Source organism: Ixodes scapularis, unplaced genomic scaffold (genome assembly GCF_016920785.2).
Source record: "Ixodes scapularis isolate PalLabHiFi unplaced genomic scaffold, ASM1692078v2 PGA_scaffold13__105_contigs__length_92229423, whole genome shotgun sequence".
NCBI classification, from domain to species: Eukaryota; Metazoa; Arthropoda; class Arachnida; order Ixodida; family Ixodidae; genus Ixodes; species Ixodes scapularis.
Genome location: NW_024609839.1, coordinates 5933691 through 5961384, shown reverse-complemented (window position 1 = coordinate 5961384; position 27694 = coordinate 5933691). Strand labels below are relative to the sequence as shown.

The 27694-nt window shown below is 45.2% G+C and overlaps 1 protein-coding gene across 1 annotated transcript in view; it reads left to right on the top strand.

Moving 5' to 3' along the window:
• LOC8041044 (transcription factor IIIA) overlaps positions 1-27694 on the top strand; it is a 49538-nt gene that overhangs the window by 17617 nt on the left and 4227 nt on the right. Inside the window, exons 7-8 of the mRNA XM_029989522.4 lie at positions 22299-22522; positions 22578-22634. Coding sequence (XP_029845382.2) covers positions 22299-22522; positions 22578-22634 — 281 coding nt within the window. The remainder of the gene's footprint in view (positions 1-22298; positions 22523-22577; positions 22635-27694) is intronic.

Here is a 27694-nt window from a genome sequence, read left to right as displayed (position 1 = left end):
AGGGGGCAACACAAGAAATTATACAAGAAATGAAAAAAACAACAACATAAAAATTACATAACAACGCACACTCATGCAACGTAGCTAAAATTGCATAACAACGCACTCTCATGCAACGTAGCTAAAAAACTTAACTTGGTGTGGAAAAATACGACATGATGGAGCTTTTGAAAACCACTGGGTCAGTTATTGTAATGAGTGATTCTGGAAGACTGTTCCAGTCCACAATTGTTAGTGGGAGAAATGATTTGTTAAAGGCATTACTGGAACCCGATATACGTTGAAAATTGTAAGAGTTATTGAGCCGACGAGATGACCGTGCGGGAGTGCGCAGGAATGAGCTTCGAACAGTGGGATGGTAGTGGTAAAGTTTATGGAGTAAGCAAAGACGTGCAACCTTGCGGCGTACCTCCAGAGTTAGTAAATTTAGGCTCGTTTTCATGGCAGAGACACTGTTTTTATAGTCATAGTTTGATAAAATGTAGCGGGTTGCTCGGTTTTGAATTGCTTCCAGTCGGGTGATTAAGTAATTTTGGTGCGGATTCCATATTGTAGATGCATATTCCAATTTTGGTCGAATGAAGGTTTCGTATGCAAGTTTTCTAAGCTTTGGAGGAGCAGCATTCAAGCAACGCCGGATGTAACCAAGGGTCCTTGCTGTGTCCGAAAAAATTGTGTTAATGTGATTAATCCACCTTTTCTTGCAAAGAGAGATTCGTTTGTATGCACCTGTACAATGGATGGGAACGGCGTTAATCGCTGCTGCATGGCGGTACAACTGCCGAGCCCATGAAGCGGCGGCGGAAGGGCGGGCCCTCTTATAACCAGTGGCGGCTGCGATGTCGATGACGGAAGTGGCGGCTGATAGTCGACGAGTTTTACGGTAGCGATGTCTCTTGCTCCGTCCGTGTCTTTCTGGGTGGCTGTCGGCGGTGGTAGGCCGCGACGGGCAGGGAATCCGCCACGGGAAACGACGCTGATGCTGGTAGCTTCATAAGGCTGTAGGAGGCAGGTAGCAGCAAGCACCTGTACAATGAATGGGAACGGCGTTAATCGCTGCTGCATGGTGGTACAACTGCCGAGCCCACCGCGAGCATGGACGTCGGGCCACATTGCTGGCTTGGCACCATCCAAGTGGTGCCAAGACCACAAGGTCCTTACATGTCACTTAGCAGCATTAAAAAGATAGATCAGAAGATGAGGATATCAGTTTGCAACACGAGAAACGTTAGCTGGGGCCATTATTTCATTTATTTAGGCTGTTGCCTCTTCACCTGGAGCCACCGCGCTGGAGCGAACCGCTGCTTGCGCTGAAATCACCATGCCCTAACAGACACGCCAGACTGATTGCTTTCATTTGAAAAAGCTGACCAGACACTGGCAGATTTCACGCCCTTACGTCCTTAAACCACGAGAACAGAGCCTCTTCCCTGTTTGGGTCGAGGCAAGGCCTAAGACTCTTTTGGTCAGTCTTGACAGTGTTTTCTTGTATAGCAGTCTTCGATGTTCTTCCTTGCACTTAGGACGGTAGATATTGTGCTTGGTGCGAGCTCGAAGTTCGCAGTGATCTCTTTTTTCGTCCGATCGTTGTCCACCGCCTTCAAAACATTCGCTTCTGTCTCCAGAGAGACGGCTTTCCACTTGGTCGCCATTTGCAGCTCCGCTACGAATGGCGTGGTTGGCTTCAGTCTGCACTGGTTCTTGACGCCTCTCACAGAGGCCAGCAGTGGCACCCTTGCCGTTACCCACTTGGTTTGTAGGTGGCGCTACTTCCCGAAACTCACATTTTTGCACATCGGGAGATCTAAACTTTCGGAATTTTTTGTTTAGAAATTACTTTTTTGTATTTTTTTTTAATTTTTAATAACCTTCGTAGTGTTTTGTGATGCAAGAAAAGCAAGAATTGCTTCGCTATAAGCGATAGCGTGTCAGATGTCACGGTTTCGGTTTCATTATATAACTAGAACTCCCATCCAAAAAAAGCATGACCAACCGAATTTGGTGATTAATTTGCTATATATCCGATAATACGCTATATCAGTGTTTGTTATAAAGGGGTTCAACTATACAATACGTTATAATTAGGGAGTTTTAATCTGCAGTCTGAAACATGTCTTTGTTAATCCAAATTTGTTCTTTTGGCAACAAACTCACTTGGCAACAAAGGGTAGTCCCGGCACACTATATATTTCCTCAATTTTCACTCCTCATTCTTTTGTCGTAAGAGAAGTTTGACGGTGCTATAGACCAACTCATGTTTACAAACAAACTAGAGTGCCCTAGCGGACGCCACCTGTGAATTGCGCATGCGCGATGGAGTCTAGGCAAGAAGCTCGCCGTTGCCCATAAACAAACCATTTCAATGCGATATAGTCAATGTCGGTGCTTATCCCCGTGCTCTTTTTCGTGTTGGAATTGTTGATTCTACGTCTCCTAACAATATCTGACTACTTTAGCGGCCTCAGTGAAATTACCGAGGCTCGTTACACCGCAAAAGTTGACGCGATTAATGCAACATGAGGCGGTTCAATCCGCGTGGGCTCCAGAGAATGGGCGCCCACGCAAATTGAATCGCGTGGGTGCCCATTTCTGATGACGATGAGATTCTGCTCGCTATTTTCAGTCGCGACGTCGCTTGGACTACAAAAGCATAGAGCGTTGCCGAGATGTCGACGTCGATACTGAAAATCGCAAGCCGAATCGGACCAAGTGAATCGGGCAGAACAAATTGGTGACGGCCGCTGGTAACAATTATCAACTCCTCCTTGTATCTACTGTTTACAGCGAGCCTACTTACTTTAACCAACCTTCAAACCTAAAAGTCTCTTGAGGCCTGCACTTGCTTCTTATCGCAATCACCGGGTATGTGTCTGGTCTGCGGACCGCTGTCGTTTGAACGAGCAGACGACAACGAGCAGAAACGTTTGAGAGAGCAGATGACAGTTCGAACGATCAGGCAGTTGTTTGAACTGGAAGACGCATGGAACGCAGTTCGCAGGTGGTCCGTACAACTTTGCGGTTTTTCAGTGTTCTTGTTAGAACATAATGTAAATCTGACGACCACAAGTATCCATGAATTCAGCCCAAAGTGCCTCCCGCAAAAGCAATCGTGGTCCAACGGCGTCTGTTTCTCCTTTTTAGCGGCCCCTGTCTACGTTTTCGGATGGACCGAGCAGACGGAAAACATATGAAAACATACCTCGAAACCTTTCCTGAGCCTTTTGATGAGAAGGCAGGGTTTTGTATGGTTTCTTCCAAAACAATGCAGAAAAGCCCATCCCGCATGGTGACTTCTGCCCACAGCCCCAAACCAGAAGTGTGCCCGGCGCGCCACCACCGTGCCGTAACGTAACGAAGCTGAGTTTGTGTATTCGCGGCTCCAGCAAAACGGACGCCACCAAGCGGGAAAACCGGGAACCAGTCGGTCCAGGTCGCTCCGCGCCCCTCCGCCTCTCTGGTGGCTTTCGCGGACACGTGTTGTCGGCGGGGTGGCGAAGAATGTAATTTGACGAAGGTCTGAAAATTTCTTAAGTTTGCTTGAGTGTTCATTAGTGTGGTGAAACCTCAGTAGATTGTTTCCTTCCATCACGTGTTTGAAAGCCCGTTTACTTCACAACACACGGTCGCGTGCTTTCGATTTCTTGGATGGGGAGGAATCAAAATAAACGTTTTGATTTCTTGTCTGTCTCGAATCACATTCAAAGCGACGACTACTTGGTAACTGATAAGTGGTTTCTTTATGAGGATGTAAAACAGTGGACTGAGGACGACAGACGGAAGTGTTTCACTGGAGGGAACACCAATATTGCAGTCAAGTGAATGGGAAGGTTCGATAGCTGCTTTTCTTGAGTTTGGTTGTGTTCGATTAGCTTCCAGTTTGAGCCACCCACGCCGGTCAGTGCGTTGGCTATTCATCTTGGCTGCTTTTTGTGAAAGAGCCTCTCGACCACACTGAAGGATTTGGGCTGATTGCGCAATTACTCGATTCAGGAAAACCTGCTCGTTGCATATGAGTAACGAGGGAAATTATCTGCTTTCAAAAAGTGGGGGACGCGTCTCGCAAAGTTAGAAGCTGTCACGGCATTTTGATCTATCGCGCCTCCAATATTTATATTATACCCTCGTCGAAGCCAGCAGCAATATACGTCTACATTGCTCAGGTTGACCGGCCATAAAAAATACTAATTTTCTCCGTTCAGGTTTCGAAGTCAAGTTCAGTGCAGAAAGGTTCTGCGTGAATCTCCGATGAAGACACTCTTCGGTTTCTCCGCCTTCGTCTACGTGCTACCGGCTAGAACCATTTGGCTAAGTTTAAGCAGTATCTCTGTCTGTCAAATATACTTTTATTGAGCAGTTCGCCTAATAGCTAGTCAACCAAGCTCATATTTCAACCCGAAGAATATACTAATATCGCTTTAGTGGGACATAGTACGTCAAAATGACTTCTCGATCGCTGCCAAAACCTGAATTGAAAGACGAGTATCAGCTGCTTAGTGAAGCGACAGCGGGTTAACATGCTTCTTGGCTCAAGAAGCGCTTGCTTAATTTTCGTAATTTTCCTGCAGCCTGTGTTGCTGACCGAGCAGACCACTGGAGCCGTTTCCTAAACGCGGATACGCACAAAAGCTCGATTTCGCGGACTGATAGGTCGCATGGTCGAGTCGTGCGAGTTATCTCAAAATTACTCTTGGTGGAACAGTTCTGAAGTAATCGCCGCTTTCCTTAAATGATAAAAACTAATTAGAGTCTATTACCGTCTCTCCGGAACCCATAGTTTCGGTTTTGAATGAAATCTTTGAAACAAAAGTTTGACATGAAAAGAACAGAAAACACCGGGAAAACAAAAGTATGCTTTGCAAGCTGATGTGCACCAACTACACTTAACCGTCTCAGTTCAAATACCTATAAAATTGGGCATTAGGCAAAAGAAAATCTGTTAAACTGAATGCGCCACCCCTTCAGGCGGCCCGGCCGAGCCGACGCGACCTGGACTCAGCCGCCATGTTTGCTTGGTGGTGGCGCCCCCTATAGGTCGCTGGAGTCGCGAATAAGCGGCCATTTCCAAAAGACAGTGTGTATACCGTATGTATGCGTGTAATGGCGGCGGGTATTTTTTTATGATTTTGGGCGAGAACTAGACCATTACACGGAGAAAAAGGGACAATTTTCCTGGAAATGCTTTTTTTTCGACAGAAGTGATTAAATGGAAGTACTTGCACGTCTTGGTAAAAGAGGAAAACATTTATTGGTATTGCATAGACCGGCGTCCGTAGTAGAGCACTCATCTTGGGAACTCTGTCCCAGATGGTCTTCATCCAGCTTGAGTTCCTTTGAAGCTTTTTTCCACGATATTGAAAGAAACTGGCCCACACTTGCTGTTGTCAAAGGCAACAAGTTTAAAGCCGACCATGGCCTAGTTGCCCATCCACAAGGACAGCGGGGGGCTACTTACAATTACAGACGTTCCAGAGTGTTCCAGACAGGATGCAGTGCCTCAATTTTGTTAGCTGCCGGGTGGGTGCCATCAGCAAGTACAGTTAACTTCCGTTAGTTCGACCTCGGCTAATCCGACTTTTCGTTTAATTCGATCGTGTTCAAAAGTCCCGGCGAGCGCCCATACATTTCTATGGGAGGAAAAGTTTGATAGTTCGAACTGGGGAAGACTCTGCATCGGCTAATTCGTCCCGAGCGAATACGCGCGGGCTCACATTGCACGGCACCACGGCAGAAAAACCACCAACGTACGTCGAAACACAGGCCTTTTGCTGCAAAGCCGAACGTGCGCAAATATGCGCCTGCTCTTCTACGCCGCTGAGATGGACCGTAGCTAAGCGAATGACACGAGTGAGTCCCACCAATCTGGCGTGGAGTAGCACAGAAAATATATCACGTGGTCGCGCGCGCACGAGCCAGCATGCGCTCTCAAAACGTTTTTCTGTAACATCGTGTGCACTCCATCTTGCGCACCGAAAAGCGTAAATTCTCTTCTCCTCTTTTCCTCTTTCTTTTTTTTTTTTTTGTTGTTTTTCTTTGTCACCTACGGTCTGGCCGCTCGGCGCCAAAGTCGGCTCGAAGCTTTCTCAGCGCGCGCTCTCAAAGTGCTTCTCTGTAGTCTGTAGCATCGTGTGCGATCCATCTTGCGCTTCAGAAAACAAATTCTCTTTTCTTTTTCTTTTTTTTTTTTTGGGGGGGGGGGTCGAGCTAGTTTTGGTTTTGTGCCAAAGTCAGCTAGTAGAACTTACTTCTTTTTAATTTTTTTTTTTTGTTTCGTTTGTAGTGCGCAATTTTCCGGGGGACGTGACGTTTAGTTACGCTGCTCTCCAAAGCATGCTTTTGGACATTAAAAGGAAGTTTAGTTTTAACCGATTTGTGTCCTTTTTTTAATTCAATCATTCGGATAATTAGACCAAATTTCAAGGTCCCGTTGAGGTCGAATTAACGAAAGTTTACTGTAATGCTATCCACAAAACATGATTTTTGGGACCTCTGGAAACCTGCTCCGGTGCAGAATTGATGATCGTTGATTTTTATAAAATTTTCACCCTAAATATCCACCCGTGAGTATGTCTAATGAAAATAATTATTTTCTTCCAAATTACTCGCTGCCGCTCTACTGGCAACAACGAGCAGGGGCATTCGTGACCACAATATCCAAGAGCAGACGACGCTCCCTATACTCTACGGCGTAGTAGTGAGCGTCTGTGGGGTCTGGTTTAGGCTGTTTGCGGCGTGCAATGGAGGGTGCAGCAGAGTGACGTCTCAATGGTTTCCGACCGAGAAGTCTCTGCAACATGCTAGAAAACAGTTCGCACCTCAAATAAAACCTTCCCTGCCATTCTGCTTCCAAGCACACATGGGCGGCCCATGTGCCCATGTTTATACAACATCTGACGTCCTCTGACACAAACCAGTAAAGTTGCAGGTAATCATTTGTTATAACCAAGTCAACTGGATGGCAAGAAATTCAATAAAAGCGATAGAGCCAAAAAAACAGTGCCTTCAGGGTGGCCGGGAACACTATGGTACACTCTGACCGTATATTTCATGGAACAAGCCTTGGTTATCAACTTTTGTGGCAGCCTTACCAAGTCAAAAAATAATTAAGTGGAGTTTGCCGATAATTTCATCCGGGCATTACTTGTTCTCCTTGAACTGCTCCAGGCATCAAAAAAATACAGTCACCGCTGCTGCACTCCACTTTGTTTCAAAGCGTTCGTCGGCGTTTCCTGAGGTGCCTCTCCGACGTCGCTTGGTGTTTACCCTGGCCGCACGCAAGGTCTACAATCGCAGCACCCATGGCAGGAGCAAGAATGAAATTGTCCGCATCGACAAGCGCGAATGAATCAAAATTATTCTCGATGCCTTTGCCAGCATCTTTTCACACACTCCTCTAGAGATGGTTGCAGCTCTGGGAATTGTGTGCCGGCTCGGCAAGCATGCTCGCGAGGGAAAATTCGATGGTCGCCAAGCAGTTGGTGATCTTTCATCTTGGGGTCGGGGGCGCGCTTTCTCTTGCATGAGAAACTTCTCGAGCCCGTCCAACACGTTGCTTGTTTTGCAAAATGGTGGACAGTGTCGAACGGCCGATGCCAGAATCTCGAATTCTTTGGCGCTTTCGGACTTGGGCCGGCCACTTTTCTGAACTTCTCAGATCGAAGCGACTTTCGGTAAACACTCCCAATCATCCGTACGATGCACGTGTGCATGTAGTTTGCCGCAGGCACGCACTTCAGGGTCTCCTGAAGGGATGATCTCCACTGGGCTCCGTCGCTGCCTTGACCCGATTCCGACAGGAGTTGGGCAGCGTCGGCCGTGGGCGCCATGAGTAGCGTCGGAACGTGGATGCTGCTCCCTGCCCGCGTCGGCACATCGGCATTTGAAGCGGCGCTCTGCCCTCCTTCACCCATTTACTTCATTTTCTCAGTTTGCCTCGTGGAGAAGGAGGGAAGGGTTCCCGTGCACCCCCGTGTGGGCTTGCATGCTTTCGGCACCGCAGCCTTCGTAACAAGCGTGGTCGTTCGCCGATACACTTCCAATGATCCGTCTAAAAATGTGTGCTTTTCGGTCGCTACAACCTTGAACGTCGATAAAAGTGATATTTAGAAAAAAGCGGTTTCGTTATAACGAGGGATTACTGTAGTGTCAATTACAGTAAAAGCTCATTAATTCGAATTGCAGAGGGATGCTAAAAAAATATGAATTAAACAAAAATCAAAATAACGAAAAACGAAAAAAAAGAAGGCAGCTTCTGCGCAGGAAACGCTCGGAACGGCAGACCTTTATCATCCAAAGTAATCAGTTATCATCTTCTGCTTCTTTTCTTGGAAAGTTCTGGTCATTAGCTTATGTTGGAGGGAACAAACCAAGTGCAAGGCATCTTCTTCAGCCTCTTCAAAGCTGAAGAAAAGAAGCGCGACGTTCAGTGCATCCATGGCCTCCGGCGCGGATGGCCGCATCGGAGTTTCCTCCACTTCCTCCTCTTCATCATCGACGTCGTTCTCCGCTTCCGTGACAGGTTTGCCAACTACTTGAGCAATGATGTCTTTGTCTGTCGTAGCGCCACAGTTCACCGCGCTACTGTCTGCATAGACATAATCGGCAAAACTCGCGTCCTAGAGCAGATCACGCATGCCCTGAAAAACAACCTCACGCTCTCTGGTGTCGCCACCAGCCGCCTCCGTACCCAAGACACTAAAACCCCTGTGACAAAAACAGTTTGTAATTGTTGCGGCGGTGACTCTATCCCATGCGCAGCCAGCATGTGCATGGCGCTGAGGAGCGTCATGTTATAAGTCTGGTTCTTTTTGGCCGCGCGAAGTATCATTCGTTCCAGCATGGATGTCCATAGAAGGACTCAGTGTTCTTGTTCACACCCTCGTCCATGGGCTGGAGTGCTGCGGTCGTGTTTGGTGGAAGAAACAGTAGTTTCATCGCCTTCAGCTCTACATCAACCTTGTGCACTGATATGATGGCCTGTCAGTTGCTCGATTCAAACTTTCTGTCTGGCTTCCTAGGCCACTTGTTAAACAAGTCGCCAGTCATCCACGCCTTTCTGTTGGCTTCCGTTGTCAGTGTGCAAATCTTCCTGAAACACGGAGGCTTCATGGACTTTCCTATTACGAGCAGGGGAAGCTTCTCCGTTCCAGTGAAGACAATGACACGCTCTTTACTTGGCTTCCCGCCTGCGTAGTTGTCTCCACGCGATCGTTTGATTTGGCAAGAGCTCGAAAAATAGAGCAGTCTCATATGCGTTGAAGATGTCACGCGGCGTGTAGCTCTCCAGGTAGCCCTGCAGGGATCCATTTCGCCACATTGCGCAAGTTTCCACGTCTTTACCTTCACCAGACACGGAAGTGATGGAACAATGCCTCAGACGCGGCCAAGTCGTGGTGTTTAAAATGTAGTGCCAATTCGGCTGGCTTTGCCATGATGATGGGGCGGCTGAGAGGAAAATCTTGGCTTCTCATCTCTTTAACCCACGAGATGAGCGCCTTCTCCAAATCCGGGTGTTTGGCAGAGCAAAGTCTTTTTCTGTCGCGGCCAAAACCTGAGCTTCATAGGCGTCCTCGATTGTTTTTCTTGTTTATTGACTACGTGCTCTTTGGGATCTCGTGCTTCTCGGCAATCTCAACCTTTTCCTGAGTCTACTTGATGCAAAATGTCCACTTTCTCTCCGAGCATTACTTTCCTCGGCCCATTGTACCCGGTGACAAGATTGTGATCTCAAGGCGCCCAGTCCTACGGCCAACACCAACTGACAAGTCACAAGCACAAATGGATCGGCGGTATGGCTCAAACACAGTAGGCCCGGCTCAACGAAGCACGGAAGCAGAACTGCGGAGGAGAACACAAGGAGGCGAGACGCTTCAAAAGGCGCCAAAGAAACCACTCCGCGTGCCCCTATTGGTTTCTCCAACGCCCGGCGACATTGTTTCAAATATCCGTGTGCACATTTCTATCGGCGATGCGGCTCCCACCGCGCCACTGTTGCTAGACTGGGAAAACTGCACCCATGACAGTTTGAATTGCAGGTGCCAGAAACGATTTGAGAGCGAATTAACGAGTTATTTTACGCATGTACCTCTACGCAGTGTGACCGGACCATGGTGACTGGTTCGAATTATCCGAAAGTTTGAATTAACGAGCTATATTGCCTCGTGCATAACCGAGAAGGAACGCTTCTTTGCACATCTAGAAGATTTATTCTTACCCCAAGTGTAAAAGATAACCTTGCCTAGTCAGTCTCGCTCTTTCCCCAACATTCTAGGTCGAATATTGGATTCATTCACTCCCACACTAGACAGCTGTCACAGTGACAGCTATTGCTCGCTTTCTCCACCTTTGTTATTTCTTTTGTTTCTGGCACACCTTTATCTCCAGTTCTATATTCACCGTCTTGTTGCCTTCATCCATGACAATATTTCTATGATTAAAAAGTATTTATTTATTTTTGGTGAAATTTACTCGCTGCTCTAAGTTCCGTTCGTTGTGCCCTTTCAGAAAATATGTTTACCGCAAAGCTCTGAGAGAACGCCCGCCAAGAGAGACCGCCCATGCCGTTTTTCTGGCTAAATAAATATCTCTAGCACAAAAATTCCGAAAGATCGCTCCCCCCCCCCCCCCCCCCCCACCCTCCCCCTGAGTCCCACATCACGTGATGTCTGACAGGAATCGCATCAGCCGCGGAATTTGCTCTACCGGCATGTCTGACAAACGAGTCCGTAGCGGGTTCCCACATTCTTGTCCACGATCTGCGTGCTAGATATCGACTCCCGTAATACGCGAGTTGTTCCCATGATAAAGTTTGTAGTGGATTCCCGCGTTTTTGTTTGCAATCTGCGCGCTCGATCTCAATTCCACGCGAGTTGGTCCCGCGTGTATATAGCATCGTGAAATATTCTGCTGCGTTCGCAATCTGCGGTATTTGTTCCCGTAACATACGAGTTTGTAGTGAATTCCCGCGTTTTTGTACACAATCTGCGCGCGCAACATCACTTTTTGTGACAGGCAAGTTTGTAGCGGATTCCCACTTGTTTATTGCACTACAAAAATTGAATCTGCTGCATCTGCGTGCTAGATATCGATATCTGCGTGCTAGATATCGACTCCCGTAATACGCGAGTTGTTCCCATGATAAAGTTTGTAGTGGATTCCCGCGTTTTTGTTTGCAATCTGCGCGCTCGATCTCAATTCCACGCGAGTTGGTCCCGCGTGTATATAGCATCGTGAAATATTCTGCTGCGTTCGCAATCTGCGGTATTTGTTCCCGTAACATACGAGTTTGTAGTGAATTCCCGCGTTTTTGTACACAATCTGCGCGCGCAACATCACTTTTTGTGACAGGCAAGTTTGTAGCGGATTCCCACTTGTTTATTGCACTACAAAAATTGAATCTGCTGCATCTGCGTGCTAGATATCGATATCTGCGTGCTAGATATCGACTCCCGTAATACGCGAGTTGTTCCCATGATAAAGTTTGTAGTGGATTCCCGCGTTTTTGTTTGCAATCTGCGCGCTCGATCTCAATTCCACGCGAGTTGGTCCCGCGTGTATATAGCATCGTGAAATATTCTGCTGCGTTCGCAATCTGCGGTATTTGTTCCCGTAACATACGAGTTTGTAGTGAATTCCCGCGTTTTTGTACACAATCTGCGCGCGCAACATCACTTTTTGTGACAGGCAAGTTTGTAGCGGATTCCCACTTGTTTATTGCACTACAAAAATTGAATCTGCTGCATCTGCGTGCTAGATATCGATATCTGCGTGCTAGATATCGACTCCCGTAATACGCGAGTTGTTCCCATGATAAAGTTTGTAGTGGATTCCCGCGTTTTTGTTTGCAATCTGCGCGCTCGATCTCAATTCCACGCGAGTTGGTCCCGCGTGTATATAGCATCGTGAAATATTCTGCTGCGTTCGCAATCTGCGGTATTTGTTCCCGTAACATACGAGTTTGTAGTGAATTCCCGCGTTTTTGTACACAATCTGCGCGCGCAACATCACTTTTTGTGACAGGCAAGTTTGTAGCGGATTCCCACTTGTTTATTGCACTACAAAAATTGAATCTGCTGCATCTGCGTGCTAGATATCGATATCTGCGTGCTAGATATCGACTCCCGTAATACGCGAGTTGTTCCCATGATAAAGTTTGTAGTGGATTCCCGCGTTTTTGTTTGCAATCTGCGCGCTCGATCTCAATTCCACGCGAGTTGGTCCCGCGTGTATATAGCATCGTGAAATATTCTGCTGCGTTCGCAATCTGCGGTATTTGTTCCCGTAACATACGAGTTTGTAGTGAATTCCCGCGTTTTTGTACACAATCTGCGCGCGCAACATCACTTTTTGTGACAGGCAAGTTTGTAGCGGATTCCCACTTGTTTATTGCACTACAAAAATTGAATCTGCTGCATCTGCGTGCTAGATATCGATATCTGCGTGCTAGATATCGACTCCCGTAATACGCGAGTTGTTCCCATGATAAAGTTTGTAGTGGATTCCCGCGTTTTTGTTTGCAATCTGCGCGCTCGATCTCAATTCCACGCGAGTTGGTCCCGCGTGTATATAGCATCGTGAAATATTCTGCTGCGTTCGCAGTCTGCGGTATTTGTTCCCGTAACATACGAGTTTGTAGTGAATTCCCGCGTTTTTGTACACAATCTGCGCGCGCAACATCACTTTTTGTGACAGGCAAGTTTGTAGCGGATTCCCACTTGTTTATTGCACTACAAAAATTGAATCTGCTGCATCTGCGTGCTAGATATCGATATCTGCGTGCTAGATATCGACTCCCGTAATACGCGAGTTGTTCCCATGATAAAGTTTGTAGTGGATTCCCGCGTTTTTGTTTGCAATCTGCGCGCTCGATCTCAATTCCACGCGAGTTGGTCCCGCGTGTATATAGCATCGTGAAATATTCTGCTGCGTTCGCAGTCTGCGGTATTTGTTCCCGTAACATACGAGTTTGTAGTGAATTCCCGCGTTTTTGTACACAATCTGCGCGCGCAACATCACTTTTTGTGACAGGCAAGTTTGTAGCGGATTCCCACTTGTTTATTGCACTACAAAAATTGAATCTGCTGCATCTGCGTGCTAGATATCGATATCTGCGTGCTAGATATCGACTCCCGTAATACGCGAGTTGTTCCCATGATAAAGTTTGTAGTGGATTCCCGCGTTTTTGTTTGCAATCTGCGCGCTCGATCTCAATTCCACGCGAGTTGGTCCCGCGTGTATATAGCATCGTGAAATATTCTGCTGCGTTCGCAATCTGCGGTATTTGTTCCCGTAACATACGAGTTTGTAGTGAATTCCCGCGTTTTTGTACACAATCTGCGCGCGCAACATCACTTTTTGTGACAGGCAAGTTTGTAGCGGATTCCCACTTGTTTATTGCACTACAAAAATTGAATCTGCTGCATCTGCGTGCTAGATATCGATATCTGCGTGCTAGATATCGACTCCCGTAATACGCGAGTTGTTCCCATGATAAAGTTTGTAGTGGATTCCCGCGTTTTTGTTTGCAATCTGCGCGCTCGATCTCAATTCCACGCGAGTTGGTCCCGCGTGTATATAGCATCGTGAAATATTCTGCTGCGTTCGCAATCTGCGGTATTTGTTCCCGTAACATACGAGTTTGTAGTGAATTCCCGCGTTTTTGTACACAATCTGCGCGCGCAACATCACTTTTTGTGACAGGCAAGTTTGTAGCGGATTCCCACTTGTTTATTGCACTACAAAAATTGAATCTGCTGCATCTGCGTGCTAGATATCGATATCTGCGTGCTAGATATCGACTCCCGTAATACGCGAGTTGTTCCCATGATAAAGTTTGTAGTGGATTCCCGCGTTTTTGTTTGCAATCTGCGCGCTCGATCTCAATTCCACGCGAGTTGGTCCCGCGTGTATATAGCATCGTGAAATATTCTGCTGCGTTCGCAATCTGCGGTATTTGTTCCCGTAACATACGAGTTTGTAGTGAATTCCCGCGTTTTTGTACACAATCTGCGCGCGCAACATCACTTTTTGTGACAGGCAAGTTTGTAGCGGATTCCCACTTGTTTATTGCACTACAAAAATTGAATCTGCTGCATCTGCGTGCTAGATATCGATATCTGCGTGCTAGATATCGACTCCCGTAATACGCGAGTTGTTCCCATGATAAAGTTTGTAGTGGATTCCCGCGTTTTTGTTTGCAATCTGCGCGCTCGATCTCAATTCCACGCGAGTTGGTCCCGCGTGTATATAGCATCGTGAAATATTCTGCTGCGTTCGCAATCTGCGGTATTTGTTCCCGTAACATACGAGTTTGTAGTGAATTCCCGCGTTTTTGTACACAATCTGCGCGCGCAACATCACTTTTTGTGACAGGCAAGTTTGTAGCGGATTCCCACTTGTTTATTGCACTACAAAAATTGAATCTGCTGCATCTGAAATTTGTCCTATTCTTTCCCACTCCAAACTCAAACAAGGCATTGCCTTTTCCTGTCGGAGCACTGCTTTAACAAGCCCATGCATCCACAAATTGAGCTCCAGCTTCATGTCCCAATTTCAGCGGCTCAGGGATTCGAATATTCTAATTCGGTCTCTCTTCAGCTTGCAAAAAAATGGTGAAACACCTTGAAACAGGTCCAAAGATCGAACAACGTGGCCTCGAGCAGAAAGAGAAGAAGAAAGTTTGTCATACCGTACATCCACGGCATTTCCCACAGACTCAAAAAAGTCCCCTCGAGATACGATGCGAACGTGGTTTTTTCTGCCCGCCACATGCTCAGCTCAGTGTGCTCCGCAGTCAACGAACGTATAAGAAAAGACTATCCAACGTCTCGCAGCGGGCGCAGCGTCAAACACAGAATGCAGCTTGTCGGCTGCGTAGCAGGTGTTGTATACAAGATTCCGTTTTCCTGCGGGTGTGCGTATACAGTCGAACCTTGTTATAACGAACTAGCATCGGGAGCAGAAATTTGTTCGCTGTATGCGATATTCGTTGGAAAAGTACACACGACAATTGACGCGAACGTAGCCACAATCGAGCCCGTGCAAGAAGGTGCACAGCACTAAGATATAAAGACGCGCTAGTGCGGACCATGAGATCCTTACCTGTCACTAGGCAGCATTAAAAAAATATATCAGAATATGAGGATTTCTATTTACAACACGAGAAATGACGTTACCTGGATCTATTATTCCATTTATTTGAAGACGTGATTATGGGCTGGTGCGTCTTCACCTGGAGCCATTGTGCTGGAGCCAACCGCTGCTCGCGCTGAAATCACCATGCCCTAACAGACGCGCCAGACTGATAGCTTTCGTTTGAAAAAGCTGACCAGACACTGGCAGATTTCGCACCCTTACGTCCTTAAAGCATGAGAACAAAGCTTCCTCCACGTCCGGGTCAAAGCAAGCAAGGCCTAAGGCTCTTTTGGTCAATCTTGATGGTGTTTTATTAATAGCAGTCTTGGATCTCCTTCCTTACACTTAGGATGGTAGATATTGTGCTTGGTGCAAGCTTGAAGTCCGCAGTGATCTCTTTTTTCCTCCGACCGCTGTCCACCGCCCTCAAAGCCTTCACTTCTGTCTCCAGAGAGACGGCTTTTCGCTTTGTCGCCATTTGCAGCTCTGCTCCAGTGGTGTTGTTGGCAGTTGTCTTTAGTCTTCTCTGGTTCTTGATGCCTCGCAGAGAGGCCAGCTGCGGCGCAACCGCCGTTATTCGCTCGGTTCATAGGTGACACTACCTCCCGAAACACGCATCTTTGCACATCGGGCGATCTAAACTTTCAGAATTTTTCGTTTTGCCATTACTTTTTTTTGTACTTTTTCTAATTTTTAATAACCTTCGTAGTGTTTTGTGATGCAAGAAAAGCTGGAATTGCTTCGCTATAACCGACAGCGTGTCAGATTTCACAATTTCGGTTTCGTTATATAACTAGAACCCCCATCCAAATAAAGCATGACCAACCAAATTTCGTGATTAGTTCGCTATATCCAATAATTCGCATATCAGTGTTCGTTATAAGAGGTTCAACTGTATAGGACAGACGAGGCATTGCCCTAATATATGAACACCACAGTTCTTTGAAAGGAATCGTTTACACACACCTCGCGATGCATTGCCGGGATTGCGGATGCCAACCCCTGTTCACCAACACGACAGCGATGTTCCGACACAAGGACAAACTACCCCGAGAAATGATGGAGACGTAACACAAAACGGTTCCTCGTGTGTGAGCCAGCCGACAGGGACTGCAGCGAGATCAGCTTTTTGGATCTTGGATAACTCAGCTGGTGTCTTGTGGAGTGAAAGAAGAAACGGCCATGGAGCGGCATGCCTGCACGAGCAGGAGCAACATCCTGCGTATTTTTTCTTTTCGTTCAACGCTTGTCATGTGTTTTCTCCTCTGTCTGTCTCTGTCCCTTACCAACTTGCTCAATTGTCCATTTTGCTAGGTTTTTTTCTCGTGAGATGCGAGTTCTCGGTAAGTTTCTGCGGGTCCTTTGTACCATGAAAAGTGAATCTGCTGCGTTCGCAACCTGCCGTATCTTTCCCTGTGACACAGGAGCTTGTAGCGAATTCCTGCTTGTTTATTCCATCGTGGAACACAAATTTACGGTATCCATGATCTGCGGTATCAGTTCCTGCATCACGTGATTTGTAGCCAGTTCCAGGGTGTTCATCATCAATTTTTGATAAAGTTTTGCCGCGCCATCCCCAAAGATAGCCCACCCCGTGTTTTTCACCATTTATATCTTCATTTTGGAGGTAAAAACGTTAAAAATGTAGCAAAAAACAAAAACAGCGTAAGCATAGCCGTGGTGAGTAAAACAACCAAATGAACTTTTAAAGTTTCTGCTCTTGCTTTGTTGTGCACTGGTTTGTGTTGCTTTGTACATCTGAGCAGTGATGCGAATTTGCATAAAACACTAGGTATATTGACAGCATTTTGTTCCAACGCTTTGCACAAAAGCTTTATCACATCCGATAAACTCCAAAATCTGGAGAATCTGTTGCGAATGAATTGGGCACAAGCTGTGTGTTGGGCAAGCTGTTTATGCAGATTCGTCCGCCATCTGTTGGACATGGCGACAATCTTGCTTCCGTCGCCATCTAGGAGGCGTACCGGCAAAGCACCGTGGGCGTTTGCGGCATGTGGAAACAACGCTCAGCGACCGCTGTTTTGCTGCGTAACCAACGAGGAAATAAAATGAAAGATTTGGATCTTTCTTAAGGCCAATCTAGCCAGCATTTGAATAGCCATACTGCTTTCCTGTTCTATTCGTGCTCCGGAAACAGCAACCGCACGTTAGTGTTGCAGGGTCCTAAAGTTTTTACAATATATTTTACTCTTTATATTCCGAGGTAACATCAGTGAGCATCTATTCTTTCATAAAAGTTTCCTAGATTTATCTTGGCTATCGTCGTGGCTACTCTCGCATAGTGGCTACTCACACCTTCTTGTTTTGTTTTCTGTTTTGCGCAAATAGATTGTTTCCATCCCCGATTGACGGCTGATGCTAAGTGCAGAGGAGCTCTTTTTGCTCAGAAATGTAAAGGTAGTGGTGATGCAAGGATAAATGCTCGCTTCCTTTACGTTGCAGCATTATTAACGTGTAACTTTGATTTGGAAAATCATTTCAAGATGAAAGCATAAAAGGGGGGTTGAGTTGAACAGTCGCTCGCTTTCCAACAGCTTCACGCTGCGGGAGAAGCTTTTCTATTTGTTCTCAATACTTGGAGCAACCACAAATTGTGCACTAAACTAAATGATTGAGGACATTACAATACATTTTTTAGACTGAGAGTAATTATTTTAAAAGGAAAATGCTTCGGCTTTTCATGGGTGCCTTTTGAACATGCTAACACTGCGGGGACACGTCACTGGTTGTTTTTCACGCGCTTATGCGTCGCGGAAGCTGGCAACTGTTCAACATAAATATTAATAAAGTATCCTTATTAGGATATTTTGAGCTACCCACTCAATATTTTATAAAGTTCTTTTCACAAGCATGGAATAATAGAGAGCTTTGAGTCCTTGGACCAGTTTGGGGCACTGCGCAGTGCGACGCCCCAAGCTTTCCCAAACAAATGGAGACCCCTCTTCTGAAAGGCAGTTCTCCCGAGGGAACCAAACTCTGCACACGCAGTGCCAAGGCTTCACATCTTCAGCCGCAAATGCCGGTTAGAACCAAACAAAGGGGCTCACGGCCTTGCTAAATATGTCCCACAAATCGTCCTTGTGCATCATCCGCTGGATTCTGAAATCAATGTGTCAATGCTGTAATGAAGCTCCTTTTTATATAAAAAAAAAAATTTTGAGTGAAACACGCGCTTGATAACTTGTTCTCAAACACTCTCAATATAATGACAAGATTGCAGGACAAACGCTTAGCGAGGTAGGTTGCTGCAATAGTATGGAATGAATACAAGCTTCTCAACGACTACTTTTATAGATTTTAAGGTACCGACATTTATCGAAGCAACATTTGTGTGCCACTTTTGTCGTAGGACAAATTAGTATTGCCACTAGTATGGCACCAACGCCAAAGACAACTGAAGAAAATAATTATTGATACAATCACATTTTTCTTGTCTGTCCAGCATACACCCGGATATTATTTATTTACTTTTAATCCACTCCATGTGCATCGCGCACTACCGGGCCGTCCGTACCGCACATTTTTCCCCTAAAACACTAGGCGTGACTGTTTTGCTTGTACAGTGAAACTCAGTGCAGAAAACAAGGAAACATGTTTATTTACATGCTTAAATGGGTACTTAGGCGATTTCTTCATGGTCCCCGATTTGCTTGAAATTTTGCTAAACTCGCGAAACAACATTGCTTAAATAGTATCCCAAATATTAGGTCAAAATAATTTTTTTTCACAAAGTTATTTAATTTACAATTTTAGACTGTGTTTTTCAAACTGAAAGTCTCTACTGGCAAGAACGAAAAAGTGACGTCAGTGGAAGGCAGGGGTTCGCTCATTTGTTCCCAACTGATTGGAAGCAGTTTCATGGTGTCAAATGAATGCTTTGGAAGCTCGCTCCAGTACCCGCGCTTCAGCACTGAACAAATGATTGGCATATTCTATTTTATAGGCTGTTTGCTCGACTGGCAAGCGTTGCCTGCCACTCGTGTCACGGCACTGAAAAGTGCGGGTATATTTGAATGCTGGTTTTTGGATCATTTTCATTTGCCAATTTCACAATGACTATTATGAATTTCGCGACACTAAATAGCATACCGGAAAGGGTAAAGGCCGGGGGGTCAGAAAATATAGTTGAAATAACTCAAAAACTCTCCCGAGTACCCCTTTAAGTGGTTCGTTCAAGTCTATAAATCAATAGGCCCTCACAGATCCTTCCTCGTATGAAAGGTCTTGAAGCACTTCATCCTCGGTCGCTTAGGCGTCGCACAACCACTCTTGTCGTGATTCACACTCAGAACTGCTGTCGGAATCGCTCCCATCGTCGACAGAAGGCTCCGAAAACTCACTATCCTCACCAGACGTCCCGTTATCATCGCTGTCGAAGAGGATATCTATGATTTCATTGTCAGAAAGGCCACACCGCACACTGGACGCTGCCATCTTCTCCAAGCAGAGAGCGACTGAGCGGGAAAGACGACACACAAAAGAACAAGCTCAAACAAACACAGCGGACAGAACGACCCTCGCCGTCTGTAGGCAATGTATCTAACTGCACTACCCCAAGTCTACGTAGAGCGCCATGTATGAATGGCTCTTTAAAACAGAAATTCACGCGGGGGCAATATGGCCCCTGACAACGATTTGCAGTCAGGGGTCATATTGCTACCAAACCCGGTGATTTGCCGGCTTTGGTAGCAAATGGGTTCATAAAAAACACTGCAAAATTAAACTCTGAATTTCAGAGAATTGAGAAGAAAACAAAAATAAACTTTGATAAGCTCCGAATTTTCGGCAAAAAACAAACTCTGAAAAACACCCTCCGAATGTGACGAAAAATAAACTCCGAAAACACAGAACCCTACCTCTACAGTATGTTTTTTAAAACTGGTATGCATTGCCCCAGGGGTGCATCAGTTATTTTCGGAAATGGCGGAGAATATTGGATCAAGTCAAGTGGCAGAGTAGTTGTTTTACGCTCGCTGACGACCAATCTAACACAGTCAGCTTTAAGGCACCTATTTGTATTGATCTTATAGTTGCCATAACTTGACTAAAAGAAAAAATGACCGGATGACATCTCGAAAGATGATTTTTTCTGTTTGTTAGTGGTTGGTCCACACGGGTCTACTCGACCCGAGAATTCGTGTATGGAAAGCCAAGCACACTCATTGAAAGAGCTTAATTTCACCGAGCCGGCACAAATGGAGCGTCGTCTGCTTGCGTTTCTGGCGAGTAGAATATCCCCCCGAGTATTTCTTCAGAGTTGACACTTTGGGAGATGTACTTTCCTCAAAAGTATCAGAACAAATACTTTAAGTACATACTGAGAGAATCTACTTACATGTTTTTTAACCTACTTGAAGTTAACCCTTTTGGCCAAAAATTCTACCAGTATGGTTTAATTTTTTTTCTCCTTGTGAACCAGGGGTGGGAAACCCGCGAGGCAGTTATATGCAGCCCCCGGCACGACCCCAGAAACGGACTCGAGGACCACACGGCAGTTTTGACCTCAAATTCCAATTAGCATAGGACATCCTCACTTTCTTTTTGCCCCCTCGGCTTCATGATGAATCGGCCCGCCACTGCAAAAGGTAACACTAAAGTATGTTACCTTCCTGCAATATTATAAATTTTATTTGGCATACTACATTTCTTTTAGAGAGCAACAGAAAAAAAGATTTCTCAAGCTACTGCAGGCATGTATGGTAGTGCTCAAAGCAGAGAATTCCACTCATGGCTTCCAGGTCCTTTTTTTTTTGTCTGTCACCAGAATATACAATGGGACCTTTCTTCCTGTTTGGCTCAATGTACCTGGTTGCAATGGCTTTGACCAGCTGTAGCCATTGCTACCAAGGCCACTACAAAGGAATTGCATGTCGCCTCGTCCAAGAGGTGTTGAAATATCTGAGTAACTGGACAACACTCCTCCCATCGTGCGGTTCATACTGTCTGCAAATGGTATCACTGTGGACAGATTTTTCTCCTTCTACTGTAATGCCAAGCGTTTGCCTCTTTCTTATCTCACCTCTCTTCAATCCCAGGGGAAGATGCTTTTGCTCTTGTTCTTCCATAGGACTCTCTCGTCAATTGGCTGTTCTCTGCCAGTTCCACAACCCCCTTTGTGGCCATTCCCAAGCAGGGGCGGATTTAGAGGGGGGTCCGGATGTCCTGACTCCCCTCTTGATTTCTGCATGTGTAAAATTTAGGGCGTGAAACGAGGGAGAGTGGGAGGGGGTTCCTAAACATATGGCACGCTGACCAACACCTGACCCCCCCTCAGGAAAGTCCTGCATCCGCCCCTGTTCCCAAGTGCTTGGTCACTGCAAACTGGATTCCAAGTATTTCTGTGACTCGCAGAGAAGGAAGGCAGCTTTAAAAAGCATTGGGCTCTCGTCGAATCTCTGGACAAGCTCATTGTAGACTGGCTTTCGATTGATTTTGAATGCTCTCCTTGTCCACTAAGTGCAGCATTCTCGGGATTTCTCCAAATGTCTGGATCGATGGGTTCTTGGATCAGTACCTTGTTTGGTGTGGCTTTCGTGCGATAGTCTACCCAGTTGTTTCTTGTAACGGGAACCCACTCTCTGTACCGCAAATGTTTGCTCAGATTGCTCATCATCGAAAAGAGCCTCCAATGGCTCTTGTAGTTGTGGCAACTTGAGCCCAGGTTTTCGAGACAAACCTCGGGGGCTCCACTGCATCGTCTGATTCCAAGAGAGATGTCACTGCCATCATTTTCACTCCAAGAGCATAATTCAACTTGATCGTCAGTGGAAATTCCACGTGCTGCCTTCCTTGTATCAAAAGTGCAGTACAGTTTAGTTTTGTATTGCAAAAGAAGAGAAGCCATACTGGTTTTGGCTGCCACAGTGTGACCGTAAAGATTTAAAAATCAAACTGAATACAATGATTATCTCAATTGTTTTTCTAGCATACATTATATTTTTATTTTGAACATCAAAGATGACGATGATAGTTACTGTTTTCCTAGCACCATCTGTTGTATGGAGCGAGAAACTATTCTTATTTGACGAGCTGATCCAGTCATAAAGCACACCAACCGCATGGAAAAGTGTATCATAAAGCAGAAAATGGCAGGTGACGAGCTGCACTTGTCCTTGGGGCGGGAGGAAGTAACGGTGAGGTGGATGCAGGCTTTTCCTGCCATTGGTGCGACCGGGTCTTCTACTCCAAGTCGAGCGTGGAGTCGCACCAGGAGACGCACCAGAGCGACCGGGAGACGTTCTGCTGTCCGCACGAGGGCTGCGGCCGCTTCTACCTGCACCAGCGGAACCTGCACGACCACATCCGCAAGGCGCACGAAAACAAGAGGTTTGCGTGCGACGCCCCGGGCTGTTCCCGAACCTTCTTTGCCAAGGTACCTCTCCCTAGTGGGAAGCAGAAGCCCGGCTCTGACGCTTGTTGTTTTGCAGCAAACCCTCGTGCGACACAAGGCTTGCCACGACCCCGACCGGCCGTTGCCCCCCAAGGTACGTCTCCCTTGGAGATGATCACCACTAGTTTATTTATTTCTCCAATATGCTAAATTTTCTCGTGCAGACACTAAAAACGGTGAAAGACGAAAAACAACTTTCCATCTTTTCCACAATCTCTTTCACACTTGGTGATGGTAATCCATGCCATTCACTGTTGACAAGGCGCAATTTCGAGAATGCCCGCTCCACTTTTGGGCACGGAAAGCCCCAAAACACCCGAAAAGGCTGGGGACTCTGGGGCCACTGATAGTGACCTTCAAGCTCACCTTGGAGAACAAAGCCCTCCAAGAACAGGCAAAGTGCACTGGTAATCTGTTCGGCACAAATTTGCGTAGGACTTTGCAGTGCAAAAAAAAAATACAACATTGCTAGCGAAAATATATATATTTTTTTTGTTTGGAATCATTTTTATTTTCGTGTTTTCTTAGTTAAAACTGGCAAGTGTACAGGACTTTTTCGGTAAAAAGGTGGCGCTTGTTCGAAAATATGAAAAAAAGCGGTGTTTTTCGGTTTCAACCGATTTTGTATTTTCGACAGTGGCAGATGTTTATCGGTTAGGTTAAAACTGGAAAGTATACAGCCTACATATAACGCAGTAGTGGCACCGCACGACGGTATCAGGTACGGGCAGGTACAGGGATTGAGCCGAGGACCCCTGGGTACGAGCTCTAGCTCTATGTGCTTGGAGCTGCTCTCTATTAACGTGCTCAGCCACCAATCCTTTTGCACCTGACTGTTTCCAAGTTCAATATTTCTTTATGGAATATATAGCCATGTTCTTGGGAGGTATAAAATTGAGAAGCTCGAGGCTGTGGGCAACCTTCAAAGCGTTTGGTTGCCCCTCGAACAAATCGTCGTCTGCACCGCGAGGGGGCCAATGATAAAGGGCTGTCGCAGCGTATGCTTTTTGGGATTAACGCTCATTAAATCTTTTTATGTTCTTCAACGAGACAGCAGGGGGGCATGGACATTGCCGAGATTTCACTATGGTAATTTGCTCAGCCACCAATGTCACACCAAAGCAGGCACGTAGTTAAAATATTTTTCATTTATTTTATAGACAATTTACAACATGAGCACCAAATATGAAAAATTATATATTTCTATACAAAAACATGTAAACAAAGAGATGTTTTAGACATTTTCACAAATTATTTACGAACAAACAACTTTATGCAAAACGTCACAAAAGATGTTAAAATGTGCATCTTGAAACACAGTTTACGATTATATGAAACTTGGCTATCATTGTAGTTTTGTTATTAATTGAGAAACGCAAGTCATTTCTCTAACATTTGAAAAAATCCACCTTTTATTTCTTTTAAGCTCTCCTTACCTCCTTAGAGTAACTTGAACGAACTTGTGATGCAAAATGTTGCATAGCATATGAGCTCCAATAGAGAAAAGTGACAAGAAACATTCACTCCAATTGAGCTAGCTTGTCTTCATTTTAGGGACTTAAAAGAGACAAAGCGTGTACAAGGGGTGTTGCTCTATTGCAGAGCATAGAAAGTTAAAACCCTGGGACAAGAAAGAACAGAAGATCTAAAGAACAACTGAGTTTATTCAACTACACCAAAACAAGAAAAGATTGATGTCTGGAAGGTTTGACCAGACGTGTCTTGACAGCACTAGATAATCTCTGTGAAGACTATGAAAACCGACCAACTTTATCTTTTTTTACCTTTGTTTCCTTGTGTTGCCCCCTAAAGCCCCTTATTTCCTAAGGAATATGAATGGCAGATTGCATTGAAGCACCAGGGAAATCTTGGTGTTCAACAGCTGGAATACAAGCGCCTATTTCGAAGTATCCATGTGATTCAGATAAAAGTTTTCTTGCTCTTTTGGTTTCACCATGCTAACCATACATTAGAAGAGAGTATGTCAAAGGAGACTATCTGCCATTCATACTGTTTGCAACTACCAGTAGCAGTGGCAAGCACTCCTTAGGAAATAGAAAGATAAAACAAACTGGTTAGGAAAGGCTGGAGAAGGAGGGCAAACACAGCTAGGTGAACATGTGGATTTACAAAGCGTTGGTTGGACTAGTGTTTTGTTGCTGCAGTTTGAAATGGCTCAGCTCAGTGTTAGGAAAATTGTGTGTTCTGGTATCAACTCTAACACAAACTGGTTATATTTGTATGCACAAAGGACTTGCTCCATTTGTGCTGTCACAAGGAGTAACCCTTGAGAAACTCTTTCTTGAAAGAATTGAGAAGACCTTGCCTTTCCCCAACTTTTATTCGGTTCTCTCTCAAATCTTTAGTTCACATCCTGCCTCTGTCATTCGTGACAATATATTCTTCAGAACAGCTGCATTTTCATTGTATTTCGTGCTCCCTGTGGATACAGCCGATAATTCAGTGCCAGCGGGGACAGCAAAATGCTTCTCATTAAGCATACTTTGAATTTGCTCCCCGGGAGAATTTTGCTTGCCTCCACCAACGAAAGCACTTGGCTAATGAAGTTGTGCAGTGTTCACCATGCTCCGCGAATTGCAATCTTTTCTTAGCGCACCTTGGGCAGTTTCTTGCAAGAAAAGTTGTACGCCGGTTTCCGCTGCAGCACGGAAAACAATTCTTGGGACTCTGTGACAGACCGTGACATGTTTGTTGGCATTAGTATTCCATGGACGGACGTGCCCAAACCAAGCTTTGTTAGCCGTGGTGACCAAATGCCCGCAGCCATGCTTAATTGGCTTAGCCGCTTGGCAGCTTAGACCATGCACACGGTAGATAAAAGCAATAAAGTTAAGCTTCTTCAGCATGGTTTTTCTATGCTCCCAGGGTTGCTGGACTTGTAGAGCACATAGAAAAATCCTTAGAATTAACCAGTCCAGTGATGCGATTTCTGTGCCCAAAGGGATACCCTACTACATCCTCCTACATTTAGCCCAAATGTAAGGAATTTGTGCCAAAACTTGATTTCACTTTATTATTACTGAAAATATAATGGCTCAGGCCCTGCTACATGCCTGGATCAACTTTTGATTATAGCCACAAATAACATACTATCCTATTTGATCTTACTGACAGCAATATCTCTGGCAGTCTACTCTGGCAGTAAAGATGCAGGCAAGCTGGTGACGAATCATAGTAGAAAAACCCAGAGACAAGGAGCAAAAGGGACAAGAACAACAATGAAGTCTGTGTTAAATTAAATCATTGTTGTTTTGAAATGGTGGTGTTCTTGTCCCTCTCTGGGTTTTTCTACTAGGAAGTTAGCTTTGTTGAATGTGCCTGTGTACTGCAGTGAAGCCGTGAAGGAAGCATCGCGATTTTGCTTATCTTGTTTCGCAACCGAGTTTTAAAGGGAGAGCACTCCCCCAGAGATATTAAAAAAAGAAACTTTAACCTAACAGCTCTTAGTTGCAGTTTATGGCAGACTGCGCTATTCTGGCGATACCTTTTTTTCAATACTCTTGCAAGAAATTTTATATCAACTGCTGTATAGGTTTATTTTTATCTTAACTCTCGTCACCTTTATATAGTTTTTATCAGTGTTGGGAAATGCTTTAGGTACTTAAAGTCCAATGTACCTAAAGTAGACAAAGACGACGTACATTCTCTGAGTATGTACTTGTACTTCTCCGTTTTGGACGGGCCTGGCTTTCCCCAAACCGTTCAGGACGAGTATAGCTCGTCTGCCTTCCCCGGTTCACACGCTCAACCATTATGGATGAGCCAGCTTCGGTCATGGCCTAGGCTCTGCCAAGAAGTGCCAACACTGAAGTTTTTTTTAATTTTTTTTTTTTTTTTGTGGCTAGAAACTTGATTTTGATGGCAACAAATGTAATTTTGAAGACAAGGGTCAGAAATTTCCCAAAATGGTTAAGCGGTGACTGCATTTTTTTCTGGTACTTTCTGAAGAAAGTACAACTCCCGACTTGAAAGAATTCTATCTCAAAATGGTGCTTTGTCAACTCTGAGAAATATTGGGAGTGGTGTTCTACTCTCACCAGACACGCGAGCAGACGACGCATCACTCTGTTTGTTCTGGCTTTGAAGTCTCTACTTCTTGCTCGGTCAGCGAGCTAGTTAAAAATATTAGGACAATTAATTCTAATGTGACAGCTTCGACTTAATGTCGCAATGTCTCAAAACGTTATGACATTCTATTGTCACAATGTTTCGATACATTCTATTTTGTCTTTTCCTTCGACTTAAGGGGGGACATGGCCTGGGAGGGTCAACTTTTGAACCGTTCCCTTAAATTGATTCAAACTTTCAGGGTGAATTGAATCCCATTAGGATTGATGACATCCAAAGTTTCAGTCTTCTAGGCCAATTCTACAACACACAATGCTTAAAAAGCTCCAGAGAAAGTGACTTCAGTAGGAAATGTATTTAAAAAATATAATAATTGCAATCCACAAAACGCTTGTTTTAATGTGAAGTAGAATACCCATAGTGCAAGTTAAGGTAAAAATTAATTGTAGAAAATGCAATTCTAAAGAAAAACAATAACACCCAGAAAGTGGAAAAGATTTTAACGAATTTCTGTGTTTTAAAATATCCAGTTTTTGTCATGAAGAAGTTAGCTTTTTCAGAATATGAGTACCACTTGTTCCTCAGGAAATTTCAGTCCAGGACACCACCGATTGAAATCTTTACACTTTCCAAATGTCAAATGATACATTTCCTCATACCACATTTCCTGCCAAAAAGTGGAACTGAGAAAAAGGCATTTGAAGTTTCAACTCTCGGTTTCTTTCTTTTCTATGAGTCCGAGGTAGGCAAAATCCACCTTTCCCTTTGAGACTTTGTTGTTCCCCTGGCAATAGCTAGCAGTTTGTGTCATTTGTAGGCAAGCCAACTTTTGTAGCAGACATTGCTTGACAGATAAACTGGCAAGAACCAAGAGGGAAATCATACTAAGGAAGTGCAGCAAAGCAGGAATAGCGTCTGATGTGGAAGATACTGTGAAAGGGTGTTACTGAAGATGACACAATATCACGTCACTGGGCAGGACCAATCGTAAACCCTGTTTCGAATCTCAACCAATAAGATTGCTTATACCAAAGTTTTCTGGATTTTATTTTGTTTGGATGTAAA